At 39.5% G+C, this 19,368-nt stretch overlaps 1 protein-coding gene across 1 annotated transcript in view; it reads left to right on the top strand.

Moving 5' to 3' along the window:
* Gas8 (Growth arrest specific protein 8) overlaps nucleotides 1–19,368 on the top strand; it is a 175,231-nt gene that overhangs the window by 78,539 nt on the left and 77,324 nt on the right. The window contains exons 2-3 of the mRNA XM_067142334.2: nucleotides 17,822–18,060; nucleotides 18,203–18,320. Coding sequence (XP_066998435.2) covers nucleotides 17,822–18,060; nucleotides 18,203–18,320 — 357 coding nt within the window. The remainder of the gene's footprint in view (nucleotides 1–17,821; nucleotides 18,061–18,202; nucleotides 18,321–19,368) is intronic.

Below are 19,368 nucleotides of genomic sequence, written 5' to 3'. Positions count from 1 at the left end.
ATTCCTTACCTCCTTTAAAGGTACAAACCTATTTTCACATTCCTCAACAATTGCTTTAAACCCATCCCAGAGTCTGTTTACATTTTTATTTACCGTTTTCCACCGATCATAGTTACTTATTAAAAAGTCCCTCATGCTTGTTTTATCGGCCATATGGTACTGCCTAACAGTCCTAATTTTATTCTCTTCCTTTCTTTCACATTTATTTTTAACTACGACAAAAACCGCTTCGTGATCACTAATACCATCTATTACTTCGGTTTCTCTATAGTGCTCATCTGGTTTTACCAGCACCACATTCAGAATATTCTTCCCTCTAGTTGGTTCCATCACTTTCTGTATCAGGTGCCCTTCCCATATTAACTTATTTGCCATTTGTTGGTCATGCTTCCTGTCGTTCGTATTACCTTCCCAATTGACATTTGGTAAATTGAGATCACCCGCTACAATCACGTTCCTTTCCTTATCCTTTCCCACATTGCTGATTATCTTATCAAATAACTCGGATTCAGTTTCTGCGCTACCCTTTCCTGGTCTGAACACTCCAAAGACATCAAGTTGCCTATTATCTTTAGATATGAGCCTTACCTCTAGAATCTCATGCTTGTCATCCTTAACCTTTTCGCAGCTTACAAATTCTTCTTTCACGAGAATGAATACTCCTCCTCCTACCATTCCCATCCTATCTCTACGATACACCCTCCAGTTCCGTGAGAAAATTTCTGCATCCATTATATCATTTCATGGTTCATGTTTGTGGGTTACTGTAGTCACGTCCTAGTTCGTGAACCATGGGCAATGGCTGAGTGGCCTAGTAAGTGGTCCTGAGAGTCGGGATACCAGTTGCTATGGAATGGGAGTGGGTATCTCGGACATATTCTGAGTCGTGGCCCTCCTTGTGCTCAGGCGGCTAGGACTACACAATTCACCGGTGGTCCATAACCAGTTAGAGGAGAGATCCTCACTTGGACTATGTGCAAGTAGGGCAGCATCCTGCTTCATGAATTTACCGAGCTCAGAACACTTTAAGCAAGCCTCGGACCTATGGGAGTAATGGAGTCCCACTCCCATTTGACAGGCGAGGGACTCCTTGGAAACAACTTGGCGAACGAAATGGAATTCGATGGGGAGCTATCAATATTAATGGGGCTTATGGAAGAAAGAAGGTAGAACTGGCTGAGTCAGCAAAGAGGATGCATCTGGATGTGCTAGGAGTAAGTGATATTCGGGTAAGGGGAGATAATGAGGAAGAGGTGGGAGATTATAAAGTGTACTTGACGGGTGTTAGAAAGGGAAGGGCAGAGTCAGGGGTAGGGCTCTTTATCAGGAATACCATTGCACGCAACATAGTTTCTGTTAGGCATGTAAATGAGCGAATGATGTCGGTAGATTTGTCATTGGGAGGAATTAGGACAAGAATTGTGTCCGTGTATTCACCATGTGAGGGTGCAGATGAGGATGAAGTTGACAAGTTTTATGAAGCATTGAGTGACATCGTGGTCAGGGTCAACAGCAAGGATAGAATAGTGCTAATGGGCGATTTCAATGCGAGAGTTGGGAATAGAACTGAAGGATACGAAAGGGTGATTGGTAAATGTGGGGAAGATATGGAAGCTAATGGGAATGGGAAGCGTTTGCTGGACGTCTGTGCTAGTATGGGTTTAGCTGTTACGAATACATTCTTCAAGCATAAGGCTATTCACAGCTACACATGGAAGGCTAGGGGTACCAGATCCATAATAGACTATATCTTAACAGACTTTGAATTCAGGAAATCTGTTAGGAATGTATGAGTTTACATGTAATAAATATCATTTTTGGTCCGTATTGATGATATTAGATTGAAGTAATAACATTAAGTTATTTATTAGACCACCTAATCAATACAAAATCGTCTTGGATGATTTACATAAATTTGTTAGCTAATAATGGGACATGTTTCGCCTTCCCTGAAGGCATCATCAGCCATAGTCTTAACCTTAAATTAAAAATAAGCGTCTAAATAACATGTAGTAATGAAATGAATTTTAAAAAATCTTGAAGAGATTTGAAGTAAAATAACATTAAAAATAACAATGATGGTTTGAAAATACAATGTGATGAGATACAATAGTGGAAGTATTAACAAAATTAACACAACAAATTCTCCGCAATGGCCAACCATATGAGGGACACCGGGCATAAATTCACCACAATAGAACAAGACCTCCATATCCTAAAAAGAGTCGATAAAAGCAAACTCATGACAGAATATGAAAACTTATTTATTTTCCTCGACCAACATTTTAATAAAGATAAAAATCTAAACGACACTATTGATAAAAAAAGCCCCTTGTATGAACAGATTATTATTTTATTACGAGAATCAACTTCCCTCACCAACAAATTCTTAAAAATCTTCAACCTCACATCAATTAGAGTTCCCACCTCCCCTACAGCTAATATACCCCCCTCCCTTCCCCCCGCCGCTAGTACCTCTAATTCAAATACAACCAATAAACCCTTAGCCACACCCACCGGAACATCGCTCCCTCCAATAGCCTTACACCGTTACAACACGCGCAGTAATACACTCTCTTCCTTCCCTCCCACCAATAGCAGCCCCCCTCCAATAGTTACGTCAACGCAAACAGATCCCCCTCCAGCACAAAACTTCAGTTATAACACACGTAGCAAGAAGTCTACGGTTGCAAATTCTTCTAACTCATAATATTACAAGCTATCTTTGTCACCGTCAAATGGTAAGTGCATACGATTCTACTTCAATATTTTTCAAATATCTTTTCACACAATTAACTCTACGTTTCTTGCTTCCATTTACAGATTCCACTTTTATATGCTTTTTCAACTAGAATATCTACAAACTCACAATTTACAACATTTGAACATCACTTCAAATTTTGAGATGGTCCATAGTGATCCTATTTGAAACTGTTCTTCAACTTCACCATATGCATCTGACTTTCGTCTTTTATCTTCAAGATCATGATGAACTTTGGATCTCTCGACTAACTTCGACTTTTATTCTCTCCTCTTTACTTTGATTATATAAGATTTTTCGCCATCGTCTAATTATAACCGCCTTGACTATCAACTTTACTTTTATGCAATCTTACTACTTGTTGTATAACAATCTGTTGTTTTATCCATTGTACTTATTTTAGCAGCCTTCTAATGTTAATTTTGTTAATACTTCCACTATTGTATCTCATCACATTGTATTTTCAAACCATCATTGTTATTTTTAATGTTATTTTACTTCAAATCTCTTCAAGATTTTTTAAAATTCATTTCATTACTACATGTTATTTAGACGCTTATTTTTAATTTAAGGTTAAGACTATGGCTGATGATGCCTTCAGGGAAGGCGAAACATGTCCCATTATTAGCTAACAAATTTATGTAAATCATCCAAGACGATTTTGTATTGATTAGGTGGTCTAATAAATAACTTAATGTTATTACTTCAATGTATGAGTTTTCCGCAGATTTTTCAATGATACAGACCACCATCTGATCTGTAGTGTACTAAGTATCTCTAGGCCTAGGGTAGAGAAAGTGAAGTCTGTCTGCAAATGAATAAGGGTAGAAAATCTCCAGGACGAGGAAATTAGACAGAAGTACATGGATATGATTAGTGAGAAGTTTCGAACAGTAGACAGTAAGCAGGTTCAGGATATAGAAAGTGAATGGGTGGCATACAGGGATGCTGTAGTAGAAACAGCAAGGGAATGCCTAGGAACAACTGTGTGTAAAGATGGGAAAAGGCGAACATCTTGGTGGAATGATGAAGTGAGAGCAGCTTGTAAACGTAAAAAGAAGGCTTATCAGAAATGGCTCCAAACAAGGGCCGAGGCAGACAGGGATTGGTACGTAGATGAAAGAAACAGAGCGAAACAAATAGTTGTTGAATCCAAAAAGAAGTCATGGGAAGATTTTGGTAATAACCTGGAAAGGCTAGGTCAAGCAGCAGGGAAACCTTTCTGGACAGTAATAAAGAATCTTAGGAAGGGAGGGAAAAAGGAAATGAACAGTGTTTTGAGTAATTCAGGTGAACTCATAATAGATCCCAGGGAATCACTGGAGAGGTGGAGGGAATATTTTGAACATCTTCTCAATGTAAAAGGAAATCATCCTGGTGGTGTTGCAAACAGCCAAGCTCATGGGGAGGAGGAAAATGATGTTGGTGAAATTATGGTTGAGGAAGTGGAAAAGATAGTAAATAAACTCCATTGTCATAAGGCAGCAGGAATAGATGAAATTAGACCTGAAATGGTGAAGTATAGTGGGAAGGCAGGGATGAAATGGCTTCATGGAGTAGTAAAATTAGCGTGGAGTGTTGGTAAGGTACCTTCAGATTGGACAAAAGCAGTAATTGCACCTATCTATAAGCAAGGGAACAGGAAGGATTGCAACAACTATCGAGGTATCTCATTGATTAGTATACCAGGCAAAGTATTCACTGGCATCTTTGAAGGGAGGGTGCGATCACTCATTGAGAGGAAGTTGGATGAAAACCAGTGTGGTTTCAGACCACAGAGAGGCTGTCAGGATCAGATTTTCAGTATGCGCCAGGTAATTGAAAAATGCTACGAGAGGAATAGGCGGTTGTGTTTATGTTTCGTAGATCTGGAGAAAGCATATGACAGGGTACTGAGGGAAAAGATGTTCGCCATACTGGGGGACTATGGAATTAAAGGTAGATTCTTAAAATCAATCAAAGGCATTTATATTGACAATTGGGCTTCAGTGAGAATTGATGGTAGAATGAGTTCTTGGGTCAGGGTACTTACTGGAGTTAGACAAGGCTGTAATCTTTCCCCTTTGCTGTTCGTAGTTTATATGGATCATCTGCTGAAAGGTATAAAATGGCAGGGAGGGATTGAGTTAGGTGGAAATGTAGTAAGCAGTTTGGCCTATGCTGACGACTTGGTCTTCATGGCAGACTGTGCCGAAAGCCTGCAGTCTAATATCTTGGAACTTGAAAATAGGTGCAATGAGTATGGTATGAAAATTAGCCTCTCGAAGACTAAATTGATGTCAGTAGGTAAGAAATTCAACAGAATTGAATGTCAGATTGGTGATACAAAGCTAGAACAGGTCAATAATTTCAAGTATTTAGGTTGTGTGTTCTCCCAGGATGGTAATATAGTAAGTGAGATTGAATCAATGTGTAGTAAAGCTAATGCAGTGAGCTCGCAATTGCGATCAGCAGTATTCTGTAAGAAGGAAGTCAGCTCCCAGACGAAACAATCTTTACATCGGTCTGTTCAGACCAACGATGCTTTACGGGAGCGAAAGCTGGGTGGACTCAGGATATCTTATTCATAAGTTAGAAGTAACAGACATGAAAGTAGCAAGAATGATTGTTGGTACAAACAGGTGGGAACAATGGCAGGAGGGTACTCGGAATGAGGAGATAAAGGCTAATTTAGGAATGAACTCGATGGATGAAGCTGTACGCATAAACCAGCTTCGGTGGTGGGGTCATGTGAGGCGAATGGAGGAGGATAGGTTACCTAGGAGAATAATGGGCTCTGTTATGGAGGGTAAGAGAAGTAGAGGGAGACCAAGACGACGATGGTTAGACTCTGTTTCTAACGATTTAAAGATAAGAGGTATAGAACTAAATGAGGCCACAACACTAGTTGCAAATCGAGGATTGTGGCGACGTTTAGTAAATTCTCAGAGGCTTGCAGACTGAACGCTGAAAGGCATAACAGTCTATAATGATAATGTATGTATGTATGTATGTATGTATGTATCATGTATGTATGTATGTATGTATGTTATATCATTTCTCAGCCATGATTCAACTCCTATTACAATATCTGGTAAGTATATATCTATTAAATTACTTAATTCTATTCCTTTCTTTACAATACTTCTACAGTTGAGCACTAACAGTTTTATGTCATCCCTACTTGATTTCCAGTTCCCTGTTCCTTTAACACCGCTCCCTAGGCCACTCTGTTTCCCTGAATGTACCTCCGTATGACCCTTCTAAGCAAATTTCCTAACTTATATGTACCACTGCGGTTTAAGTGAAGGCCATCTGAGTGCAGATCCTTATCTCCTAGCCACCCATTAGGATCTAGAAATTTCACTCCCAGTTTCCCACCTACCCACTCCATAGCCTCATTGAAATCCCCAGTCACCCTCCAGTCAGTATCCCTCCTACTCAGAATTCCACTGATAACAGTCTCCGCTTTCTTAAATTTCATCCGTGCTACATTTACCAGATCCCACACATCCTCAACTATGTTGGTACTTATACCTGCTTGCCTTACGTTGTTAGTACCAACGTGAAACACTACCACCTTCTCCTTTCCTTCCTCACTCTCTTCTACTTTCCTCAACATTTGCCATAACCTAATTCCTGGATAACACTCTACTCTGGTACCCTTTCCTCCACACACTTTCCCGACATGTCTAACGATAGAATCCCCCATAACCAGAGCCTCAACCCTACCCACCTCATTTGATGCCCTCCCCTCCTGGTCAGTCCTATCTTTCCTGACAGCTGCAGAAGCTACTTCCTCCTCCCTTTCCTCCATCCCATGACCCTGCTCCACCTGTCTTTTCCTATCCAGTACTCTGCATTTCCCTTTCCTACCTCTTCACTTTCTCCTGCTTCCAAACTTCTCGGCAACAGTTCCCTGTTCCTCGTCTTCCCTTGGTTGTTCTACCTGCAGTGACTTGTACCGATTTCTCACCGACACCTCTCCTGAATTTTGATACTGAATGGAGCCCTTGGCCTGCAATCTCCTTCCCCTTAAAACATTAGACCATCTGTCTTCCACAATTCCCCCCTTTCCTTCCAATCCCTCTATTACACTTACTGTATCCTGTACATTGTTTGGAGGCGTACTTTTCTTCCTGTCCTCTGAGAGAATCCTGATTATCTCCCTCAAGCTCTCCAACTCCTCCCTCATACACCTTAATGTCTGGCCACACCCACAGTCGCTCCTCTCACACTGCTTAGCCATTTTTTACTAAATAATGAAAAGAAAAGGAAAAATAAGATAACTTATTCTGCGCAAAATAAAAATGAATGGATAGAACTATTGTCTAGGTTAGTTCACAAAGATCACACAACAGTAAGTTATTTAATATAGGCTACTACTGCTACTACACTACTCTACTACTTAATTGTACTATTTTTATTCCTACAACACGCTAAAACAATGAAAATTGCTGTTAATTACTGGAATCAGAATAATACACAAGAATTATACAATTCTTAACTGCAGTTAAGTCTACCCTAATTACAACAGAATTTTAGTAAGAAAGTTACTACAGATACCACAGAAACCGTACTATGCTATACAAATATTTCACAGTAAGAGAATAAACACACTACTTTCTAATAAGATGCTATAATACACTACAATAATTTTAAGCTACATTCAGACTAAGTACAGATATCGTTACTACAATATGCTACAATAATTTTAAACTACGTATTCTAATTACTATTCTAATTACAACAGGTTATTACCAAGCAAAAACAGAAAAGAAAATTACCATTCAAGTTCGAAATTCACAAAACTACTCAAAATTATACAATAGGCACTCTAATTTCTAATAAGTTACTATACTACACTACAATAATGTTAAAACTACGTTCAGACAAATCCTACTTTCTTACTATGCACAAATAGAAATAAAAATTCCAATTAGGCCTAAATTTAGATATTCGCAAGAACTACCGGTAGGTACTCAAATATTACCAACAGTGGGTTTTTTGTTTTTTTTTTGCTAGTTGCTTTGCGTCGCACCGACACAGATAGGTCTTATGGCGACGATGGGACAGGGAAGGGCTAGGAGTGGGAAGGAACCGGCCGTGGCCTTAATTAAGGTACAGCCCCAGCATTTGCCTGGTGTGAAAATGGGAAACCACGGAAAACCATTTTCAGGGCTGCCGACAGTGGGGTTCAAACCTACTATCTCCCGAATACTGGATACTGGCCGCACTTAAGCGACTGCAGCTATCGAGCTCGGTACCAACAATGTTAAACACTATACAGATTAATATTAGTACTACTTTGTCCTACTATGCTGTAATAGAAATGAAACCTGCCATTTGCACACGAATATAACAGGCAAGATACTATCTAATATATTGTATCTACACTACAATTCTAAACTGAAATGTTAAAGTCACCAACAACACGGTATGCACTAGCCAGCGTCTTGGTAGGTGTGCTAGGTACCAACAGATGAGCCCAACCTAGCACACGGGGGCGAAACGCTGGCAACCAGGAATGAGTTAGCCAGAAAATTTATAATGTCCAATAATGGACCATTTATATTGGTATTATAAATTTACTCATTCGGAACAAATATTTCAGATTCCCTTTGGGAATCAACATCTATATCATATAACAACTATAAAGTCGATATTCTGAATTAACTCTGTGCGATCAGCAATCATCTCTAACTTACCATTTCGTATGTTACGAGAATTGAGATACATTATTCTCAAGGATGGAGCAATTGTTTCAAGTGAGGTAACCAAGTCACTATATAGAAAGTATAATTTCCATTGTCTTTCTGTCATTAGTGTAGTTTAAAAAGGAGGAAGAGAAACAAACATACTTAAATATAAAACATAAGAAGGAAACTGTGAAGACTGACAGCTCATTTAGGCCTACATGCTGCGAGCCTAATCAATTTTTCAATATTATCTTCACATTTTATTGTAAACACTTCGAGGGAGGTGGCAGAGATTTTTGCCAGAATCCTCCCTTGTCTCACAAATGCACATTCAATTCCCTTTGTCCTAGCATCACGGGCCTTCTTGAAGAGAGATTCATTGTAGGGCGTAAGGTGTTTGTTCAAGTATATATTCACTTTTGGACCACCAAGGCCTAGGAGAGAAGAGGTTAGGATCTTCTGGCTTCTTGCTGATTTCAAAAGAGCATCCTTTTTTGAGCAATGGACAAATCTGACGATTATGGGCTTCACACTGTTTTTGTTGAAAGAAGAAACCCTGTGAACAGTGTCGATGCTGTCCGGATGTATTGGTACATCCAGGATGTCTCCAATTTTCTGGACAATTTCAGTTAAATTTTCTTCTGAGTGGTATGGAATCCCAGATATTTTCATATTATTTGCTCTTGAATATTGTTTTAGTTCTTCAACGTCGAATTTCAGCTGTGTCACTTCTCCAGAAAGGGTGTAGTTATTCGATTTTAAGTCTTGTACTGTGGTGTTCAGCACTATCAGTTCTGATTGCATTTTGCCCACCTCAATATTAAAATCGTCAAATTTGTCACTGACAAATTGGACAGAAGCCTTCAGTTCATTATACACTGATTCTAGTTCACCAAGATTGCTTAATATTATGTTGAATTTTGTGGAAATGGAGTCTTGTACATTTGAGTCTGGCGGAACGTCAAGCTCAGGTTCGAGTGATGCCGAGTTGCAGGTCAAACATATCCAAAGCCTATCCTTTTTTGTAAGACTAAGCAGGCGATCTATTTCATGTTTGGTTGACCTCATGCATTCTTGCTTCATGTGAAACCACTTAAGGCACTTTTTACACTTTACCTTCACATTATTATCTTTAAATTTCTCGGAGCACTTCACACATCTATCCGCCATGTTTAGACAATCAGTAAATCAGGTTAAGAAGATAAGAACATTATAGAAAGTTTAACATACAAAAGTATTCAATGTGATGTGCTCAATCCACACTTCACAGCCTAATGTTGAATGTTATAATGAAAAATAACTGTATAGAATCTTATGTCATAAACTTGTAAACATTACTAGATATTTAAAGAGTTGTGTTTAACCAGTAATTTACTACAGATATACCGGGAGGTACAGCTGCCCCTATTCACGCAGTTTTATCCAACCCGCAGATTATAGTTGAGCCTAAAAATATTGACCGTGACTACTCACAACAATGTCTGCTCTTACAACGCTTTCCATAATTCGTTTATTCGTGTCAAGCAAATCAGCATTAATGATAAAATACCGATTGATGGTACAGAATCGTGAAAATTATGTGTCGCAGAAACGTCCTGTACAGAGAATATTATTGGTGAATGACTAGAAGTAGCAGCAACACAACAGCGCTAAACAGCAACCCGTGATAGCCGAGCTTGCTAAAAGTTAGAGGAGAGTACCGGTGTTCGTTAGTAGGCGGTTCGAGTCCTGTGTACGACGAATATTTTTATTGCGTTGTTGATGTTCGTGAGAGTCGTGTTGTTGACGACAAATCTAAATCATGATCAGTTCTCATATTGCAGGTACTCAGCTATGTTTGTTTTTTAAGGAGCTCTTAAAAGAGCTATTTGCAATAAAGTGAGATTGTACCGACAGCAGTGCGATGGGCTTATGCATGGCCATTCGATTAATGAAGCAAATGTTCAGAATGACCACCTGCTTCGTTAATGCACATCTGAGCACGGTGGAGGAAAGACATTCTTTTGCTTGCTGCAACATATGTGGTGGAATCTGCCTGCAGGCTTCCGTGATGAGCCGCCGTAAATGATTCGGGCTCTCAGGCTCCTGCTCATAGACTCTTTCCTTTAAATAACCCCAGAGGAAAAAGTCGAGTGGAGTAAGGTCAGGTGATCTAGCCGGCCATGTGACCGGACCCCCTCGTCCAATCCATCGTCCAGGATATGTCCTATGCAAGTGGTTCCGTACTGCCAACGACCAGTGTGGGGGAGCTCCATCCTGCTGGAACCACATCCGTAACCGTGTTATAAGGGGCACATCTTCCAATAAGAGTGGGAGGTACTCACTAAGAAACTCTAGATAGCGTCGTCCCGTGAGGTTTCCTCCGAAGAAATATGGTCCAATTATCTTGTCACCTAGTATCCCGCACCACATGTTGACGCCCCATTGTACCTGAAATCGAGCTCTCCTGATCCAGTGAGGATTTTCAACGCTCCAGTAATGGAAGTTGTGACTATTAACAGTTCCGTTGTTGTGAAATCTGGATTCATCACTAAAGAGAATGTCCATTAAGAAATTCGCATCAGCTTCAACTCTTTGTAATATCCATTGCGAAAATTCTATCCGTTTTGGAAAGTCATCTCCGTGAAGTTCCTGGTGCAGCTGTTGATGGAAAGGGTGGAATTTATGGCGGTGCAATATTCGCAGTACAGATACATGACTGATGTTCAGTTCATTTCCTATGGCCCGTGAGCTTGTGTGCGGGTTGTATGCAATTGCATTTTGAACAGCTTCGTTGTTATTTCCAGACGTCACTGGAGCATCCCGAATGGGGGGTAATGTATGAAATGACCCTGTTGCACGCAACCGTCTTTCAACACGTCGAAATGTATCTGCAGTTGGCAGCCTTCGTCCAGGAAATCGTTCTTGATACAAGCGTCTGGCTTCCCGTGCATTTTGCCTTGCTTCTCCATAAAGTAGTAGCATATTCACATAATCATCCCGTGAATACATAATGTTTGCTTTCGTGCTAACCGTACAGTACGTGCTCACACGTTGCTGTAGGATTACGATATGCTGTTTCATGTGCCCTACGTATGAAGTGTAGACCGCTGTTAGTTGGTCTTCGAGTCGAACGTGCGCAGTTGCTTGGTTGAGTGGGTGGGTCAAAATGTTGACAACACGTGCACTGCGCTTCATTCCCTGTAGACGTTTGCCATATGGAAGTTGCATGTTATTATTCCTTTCGTATGTATGCTTTCTTTGTAAAGGTGGCAAATTACTTTTGTGACTTAAGAACGTTAAATATTTATTACGAATGGCCTTACAAGTATAATATAAAAATAAAATTAAAAGCTCGTAACTAGATTCGAACTCTAAATGCCTGCTAACATATCGTATGCTCGCTGCGATTGGTGCCATGTAGCCACTGCAGGCGACAAAGAATTGGTCTCGTAGCTCTGTACTAATGGAATTAACTAGGCTATCACTTCGATACTGATCGTTGATGTTAAAAGTTCTGAACTTGAATGTGCAAACACCACAGTGAACTAAATAATCGCGTCTCTCTTACGCCCAGATAGTTGCAACCATTTTCTACGCGTTACTTGGTTGAATGAGTCCAGCGTCATGTTTCAGGTGGTATTCACAATCGGTGCGTATGTGACGTTATTTATGATACCTGTTTATTATAACTTCCGTAGAAGAATATCGGAGACTTCAGAAAGGTCTTCGTAAACGATGCCTAGGCGAATACGAAGTGACATTAAAAAATGCATGACTCAAGAATGGTTGGAACCCTTCCTGCTTCAAGTAACCTATCGAGGTACGTCTTCCATACGTAATTCCGCGCAGCTATTTGCAACGTACAAGCCCCGTCCTTGTAACTCTGTATTCACGAGGAGAGCGGAAGTTACCGCTTCGACAAGTTACTGATGAGTTACAGCCGTATGGTCCCGTTTTATGCCTTTTTTGATCGCTCTAACGGTAGTAATTACATGGCGTAAGCTATCACATCTGCTGTACAGCATTTGCGTGCCACAGATTATAAACTACAGTGCAAAACACGTTTCTATCAATTTCGATGTGATAAGACTGCACAAAATGGTGGTGCATTGACATGTCTGTAATTGGTCTTACCCTATCACATTTTCTATGATACCACGACTGCCCTTTCTATCAAAAGAAAATGGCCTCTTGGACCAATCAGGTGCGCAATTCTCTACCGACAGCTATAGGCGTGTTTATGGTTTGTACAGTATAGTAACATTTTGTAAAAATTAGTAGAGTATTGGACACCGCTCTACATACAATGGTACAGTGTTTTTGAGATGGACCTCACTTACTGCCTCTTGTACCATTTTTCCATTGTGCGGAGAAGTCTACATCGGGTTAACTGCACATAACATTGCTGTAAGGTGTTGCGCAAGATGGGACTAAGAGGCATTTACGTCCTAGCTGGTTGCATATATTCGGGAAAAAGTAGGGGCAGCTGTACCACCCGGTATTATGACATTATATTTATAACTTTCATTCTCTCATTGAGGTCAAGAAGATAAGAATTTAAAGAGAGTTCAGCATAGAAAATATTCAATGTACTGTTTTTAATCAATTCACACATTACAGTCTAATGTTGAATGTTTTAATAAAAATAACTGTGTAGAATTTAATGATAACATGTAAATATTAGTAGACTCTTAAGGGATAATCTCATATATAAATAACAAATCAGGATCCTGATCTAGCATAGAGAAGATATAATTGGCTGATGATGCTTGTAATACAATCAAAACATGTCCCCATTATAATCTAATGTAAAAAAGATCATATCCTAATTATAAGGATTTTATAGTACTGAATAGGTGGCTATTTAATAAACAAATTGTGTATTTTAAGAAGTAGACTTGAAATATTCCAAGTGTACTTCAGAACGGAGCAATCCACACAAAACTATGGAATGAAATTCAAATTCGAAATCAAAATACTAACTCATTAGGACATTTACAAACCAAGTCCATAAAATTGGGTAAACATATTCGAAGTTTCAAGACGTTTCCTTCCAGACGAAATTGTATCATTTAGACTCCTTCAAAAGAAAATGTCCATTCCTTGACTTCAGAAAATACCAGAAAAATAATATGACTGTTCATGACTAAACAAGAAGAAGACTGTATTTGTTCGCTCTCGTACACTGTACTACTATTTCGACTCTCTCACACCGTACTAATGTATCTGTTCGTTCCTTCACACCATACTACTATTTCGCCTCTCTCACACCGTACTAATGTATCTGTTCGCTCCTTCACACCATACTACTATTTCGCTTCTCTCACACCGTACTAATGTATCTGTTTGCTCCTTCACACCGTACTACTATTTTGCCTCTCTCACACCACACTAACATATCTGTTCGCTCCTTCACACCTTACTACTATTTTGCCTCTCTCACATCGTACTAATATATCTGTTCGCTCCTTCACACCGTACTACTATTTTGCCTCTCTCACACCGTACTAATGTATCTGTTCGCTCCTTCGCACTGTACTACTATTTCGCATCTCTCACGCCGTACTAATGTATCTGTTCGCTCCTTCACACCATACTACTATTTTGCCTCTCTCACACCGTATTAATGTATCTATTTGCTCCTTCACACCGTACTACTATTTCGCCTCTCTCACACCATACTAACATATCTGTATTACATACTATCCACTTCATTCCGTATCGATATTGTAATCAAGATAACAATTAAGTAAAAGGTTCCACCTGATCGATACTTTTTTATTATTTAGCCTTTGACTAAATTTATGTCATTAAATACTTACAGAACATGTTTTGATTGCTTAGCAATCATCATCAGCTGTTTCGCTTAAAGCTTAGGTGAAAAAGCATAAAACATTTCATAATTAAAATTAAAATGTGTTAGTAAGGGACGTTTAAGTGGTGAGGGAGGGTGGATTGGGGGTAGGGGGGTGGCGTTTGTTAGTTAAGATTAAAATGACATAAATTAAAAACTATTCTGAACTAAAACATCCTTGATTTCATTCGTTGTCACTTGCACTGGTTCATTATTAAGTTCAACAGTTTTCCGTTAATGCTCTTGCGCACTTTTCTTGATGGTATAGTGTTCCTTCTTTTTCTAGACCTTTCTTACTGTTTGGTGGAGAAGATTATGTAGATTGTTGGTCGAATTGTTCAGTTTTCATTTAGTTGGATAGTTTGGAGTACGACCTGTAACCGGCAGGAAAATGTTACTATTAATTAAAAATTATTTGAGGGTATGTTGCCTAAAGAAATTGTTTGCATTTTAAAAATGAAACTGTAAATATTAAAAACATACCCCTATCCAATTATTCGTTGTACGAATTTTATTCGGAATCATTAAGTCAGGAGTTTGGTTTACTACCTGTAACCGGTAGAGAAAACGTGTTTGTTAATTGTGAATACCTGGAAATGTGTTTCCTAAAGGAGTTAATTTATACTGTGAAAAACTTATTTAAACTTACCCCTGTCCTATTCGTTCTTGTTCTGATGTTTACGTGTTTGTATCTGTCTCTGCCATCCTTGACCTTGTGTAGTAGCTGTGTGACGAGGACGTTTTGCTGGCTTGGTTTGGAGGGGGAAGGGGAAGTGAAGGCGTGTTGTCATTTGTTGTCATGTGCAGGGGGTTGGCTTCTATTTGTGATGTAGCTGCTTTGTGATTGCTTCCTACTTTCACTGGGCGTATTCGATTGCCTTCTACTAATTCCATGCATCTCAAAATGTGTTCAAACAAGGGGTTTCTTTGTTCGTTCATTTCATTAAAATTCTTTTTTTCCTTATTAAACAACTTATCCAAAAATATATGTATACTTTCCAAATTATTCATTAGTCTTCCTTTATTTAGTCTTTTGATGATTGCAAGATCCTGATTGATATTTGTAAATTTGTGGCCTGTCTCTTTCATATGTTCACCCATTGCTGAAAACCTCCTGTGTCTTTCCGCATTAACGTGTTCTTGGTATCTTATGTTCTGTAAGTTTTTAATGACATAAATTTAGCCAAAGGCTAAATAATAAAAAAGTATCGATCAGGTGGAACCTTTTACTTAATTGTTATCTTGCTAACATATCTGTTCGCTCCTTCACACCATACCAATGTTTACCTCTCGACCAACGAACAAGTAAAGTGACGTAGCCTCCCAATTAGAGTTTCTATTGGTCGAGATTTTAGCTTAAATATGATTTGTCCCCTCTTGCAAGAGTATGGATCATTCCAGAATTCTGTCGCCCCTTCTCCAAACTTCTCTTGCGTGACGAATACACCTCTGTGACGTAGCTCATGTGTCCTTGGCAGCTCGACCCAGTTCCGGCTCACATTGCTCTCAACAGGACAGCCTGGCTAGCAGCTGATAACTGGTCCATGCGTATGCATGAAATTTATGCAAATTAAAGCAAATCGCGATTTGTTCCCATAAGATACCATTTAGATGGGTACAATGGCAAATGCAGAACAGTTTCTTATTATCGTACGAGTAAAACTATGAATTTCAGAAACTTTGCAAACACTTTAAAGATGACATTGATATAGAAACCAAGACTTGCTTTATATATTTTGAAAATGAAGGATTAAAGCATTTTCATTGTGGCATCTGTGGTTGATGTGCTTCAGAAAAACTCAGAAATGAAATAAAATGGCGTATGGCTTTTAGTGCCGGTAAATCCTAGGATGGGTTCGGCTCGCCAGGTGCAGGTCTTTTGATTTTGTAATCTATCAGTTTCATGTCCCCAACAAACCCGTTTCTGCTTCACAGCTTCAGATATTAATACTCTTTACAATATATATATAATTTAAATGGTTTAGGAATTATCATAATTTTTTGTGATAATTCAGGAATAGAGAGAGAAGGGAGCATGATTTGATGCTCGTAGGTGACCTGCACGTCGTGATGATGATGAAAATGATGATGAAGACAACACATACACCCAGGCCCTGTGCCAGGGAAATTAACCAATGATGGTTAAAATTCCCGACACTGCCAGGAATCGAACCCGGAACCCCGGTGACCAAAGGTCAGCACGCTAACCGTTTAGCCATGGAGCCAGACTACTCATAAATGAAGACCATGCTTTCAGAGTTATTGAGGTTCGTTTTGACTCGTTCTTATGATCCCTATATAATCTGCAGAATAAATGTCATTTTGGCCATTTTCAGATGAATCCCATTAATCATGTAATTGTTATCAAAATAAATTGTTTGTGCACCTTAATAATCTTCTAGAGTTAGTACGTCTGCCTCTTACCCGAAGCCCCTGGGTTCGATTCCTGGCCAGTTCAGGGATTTTTATCTGTATCTCAGGGCTGGTTCAAGATCGACTCAGTCTACATGAGAACAGCTGAGGCGTTACCTGACTGCTAGGTTGCGACCCCAGTCTAGAAAGCCAGAAATAACAGCCTAGAGAAATTCTCACACTGACCGCGCATCACCTTGTGATCTGCAGGCCTCTGGGCTGAGCAACAGTTGCTTTGTAGTTCAAGACTCTTCAGAGTTGGAGTGCCATGGGGAGATTAATAACTTTATTAAGATAAATAATGGCAAAGAACAAACAAGTACAAATGAGGTCATTAATAGGAAGATAGAAACATCAAAAGAAACACAAATAGGACCAAAAAATGACAGGTCAGTGTTGGAAGAGGAGAAATAGATAGAAAATACAAAGGACAAGGACAATCTTCATATCTTCATGGAATGCCATATGCAAAGAGACTGGTTCTCTCCTCATCAATCCCATTTCTTCTCAGTCCCCAACAAACCCGTTTCTGCTTCACAGCTTCAGATATTAATACTCTTTACAATATATATAATTTAAATGGTTTAGGAATTATCATAATTTTTTGTGATAATTCAGGAATAGAGAGAGAAGGGAGCATGCTAACAGGCAGACAGCCTAAAGGACCTTAGAAAAGTGCTGCACTGATACATCATGAGGAGATCTAATGTCATACAGTATAACTTTTATGTTCTGTCACCATAAATTCATAATTGCAGGTCGCGATTGTGTGTGTACACACAAACCCTTTCTGATAAATTATTATTTGGCTGGTGACAGTAGCTACTAGTGGACAAAAAAAACATGCTTACCTGGTACTTACACATATTTTCCATTTTTGAAAATAAGTAGACATACTGTATTAGTTGATACAAGTTTATTTATTTGGACATTGTTTGCTTGTGCAATTCGTTATCATTGGGGAGCATGACCATATTGTTACTAAAGATGGAGCATAATTATTTGTGCGAAGTATGGGAAAGTCATAAATGGTAACTTAGAGCAGTCCTTACTGCATTTGATGAGTGATGATATTTTGAATTAGTGGTATAAAACAGATAATAATAAATTCATTTTACACTGCTCATGTTACAGCCTCCAAAAAAGAAAAGTGGTGGAAAGAGTGGAAAGAAATCTGCTGGTGGGTCTATTCTAGATGGTGTACCTATCGCAGAGATGACCCGAGAGCAGTTAGAAGTATTTATCTCTCGACTTCAAGAGGAACTGGAGAGGGAACGTGAAGAACGTAACTTTTTCATGCTTGAAAGAGATAAGCTACGAACATTCTGGTCTGTAACACGCAAACATCTAGACGATTGCCGTGCTGAACTCCGGTATATATTATTATGTCATTTGAAATGTTACTTAGCAATGAATTATTAGTGTTAGATTCAAGTGTCTCTTGTATGTGTTGTCATACTTCTATCTGCAATGGTTATGTACTCCAGTGATGCAGATTATTTCTCTCTAACACAGGAATAAAGACCGATCAATAGAGGAGTTAAAAATGAGACATCATGATGAGCTTAAGGTCTACAAGCAAAGAGTAAAACACCTGTTGTATGAGCACCAGATGAAGGAAGGAGAATATAAGGTGAACCTAATTTTATTTGAATGATATTTAAGATAGTACGAAGGGCAGATTACAGTATACTGATTAACACTTTTATTTTTTCTGACATATTAGGACAAGTCACACAACAGTAGATAGGTCCACCTTCTCAACATACTCTCTCTGTGACCATCCATACTCTTGTCTTCAGTGTGTCAGCCTCTCCAGATCCTTCTGGAACAATTCTTTTGGAATGCTGTACACTCATGCCTGGACAGCTGTTTCCAGTTCTTCAAAGTCTGCAAAACGATGACCACGCAGAAGTTTCTTCTTAGCCTGGAACAAGTGATAGTCACTAGCTGCTGAGTCTGGAGAGTATGGTGGGTGTGGCAGCACTGATCAATGGCAGCAGTGGTTTCCTGGCTAGTGTGGAGACGTGCATTGTCATGCTGGAGAAGCACACCTATTGCCCATTTTCCTGGCCACTTACTTTGAATTGCACAATGTAAGTGCCTAAGGGTTACTATATATGGTGCACTGTTAATTGTGGCCCCTAATTCCAGCCAGTCAATGAGGATGATACCCTTCGTGTCCCAGAACACTGTAGCCATACACTTGCCAGCTGAGACCGCTGTTCGACATTTCTTTTGGTGGTGGACTGCCCTTATGCTTCAATTGAATCGATTGCTGTTTCATCTCCGGCTCATGGCAATAGAGCTATGTTTCATCACCAGTCACAAAATTGGACATGAGCTCTGGCATATCTCGTACGGGGCATTATGAAAGGTTGCTGCACACTTCCACATGCATTTGGTTTTGCTTTCCAGACAAGAGTTTTAGAACCCATCTGGTAGACGAAGGTGGTTGTGCACAATGCGTTGGAGGGTGTTTCTGGAAAGTCCGTATGGCTGCCTCCATTTCTGAGAATGTGATGCATTTGTTCTCTTGGATGGCCATTTCTACTCAGGCGATGTTGGCTTTCGTTGAAACCGTCACTTTTCTTCCTCGTTTCTCATTTCTAACAGTGTGCACCCTGTTTTCCAGCCTTCTCCACATGCTGCCACCAGTGACCTATGAATTTCTGCAGTGG

Source organism: Anabrus simplex, chromosome 2 (assembly GCF_040414725.1).
Source record: "Anabrus simplex isolate iqAnaSimp1 chromosome 2, ASM4041472v1, whole genome shotgun sequence".
Taxonomy (NCBI): domain Eukaryota; kingdom Metazoa; phylum Arthropoda; class Insecta; order Orthoptera; family Tettigoniidae; genus Anabrus; species Anabrus simplex.
The sequence above is the reverse complement of the archived record's forward strand: the minus strand, read 5'-3'. Positions and strand labels throughout refer to the sequence as shown.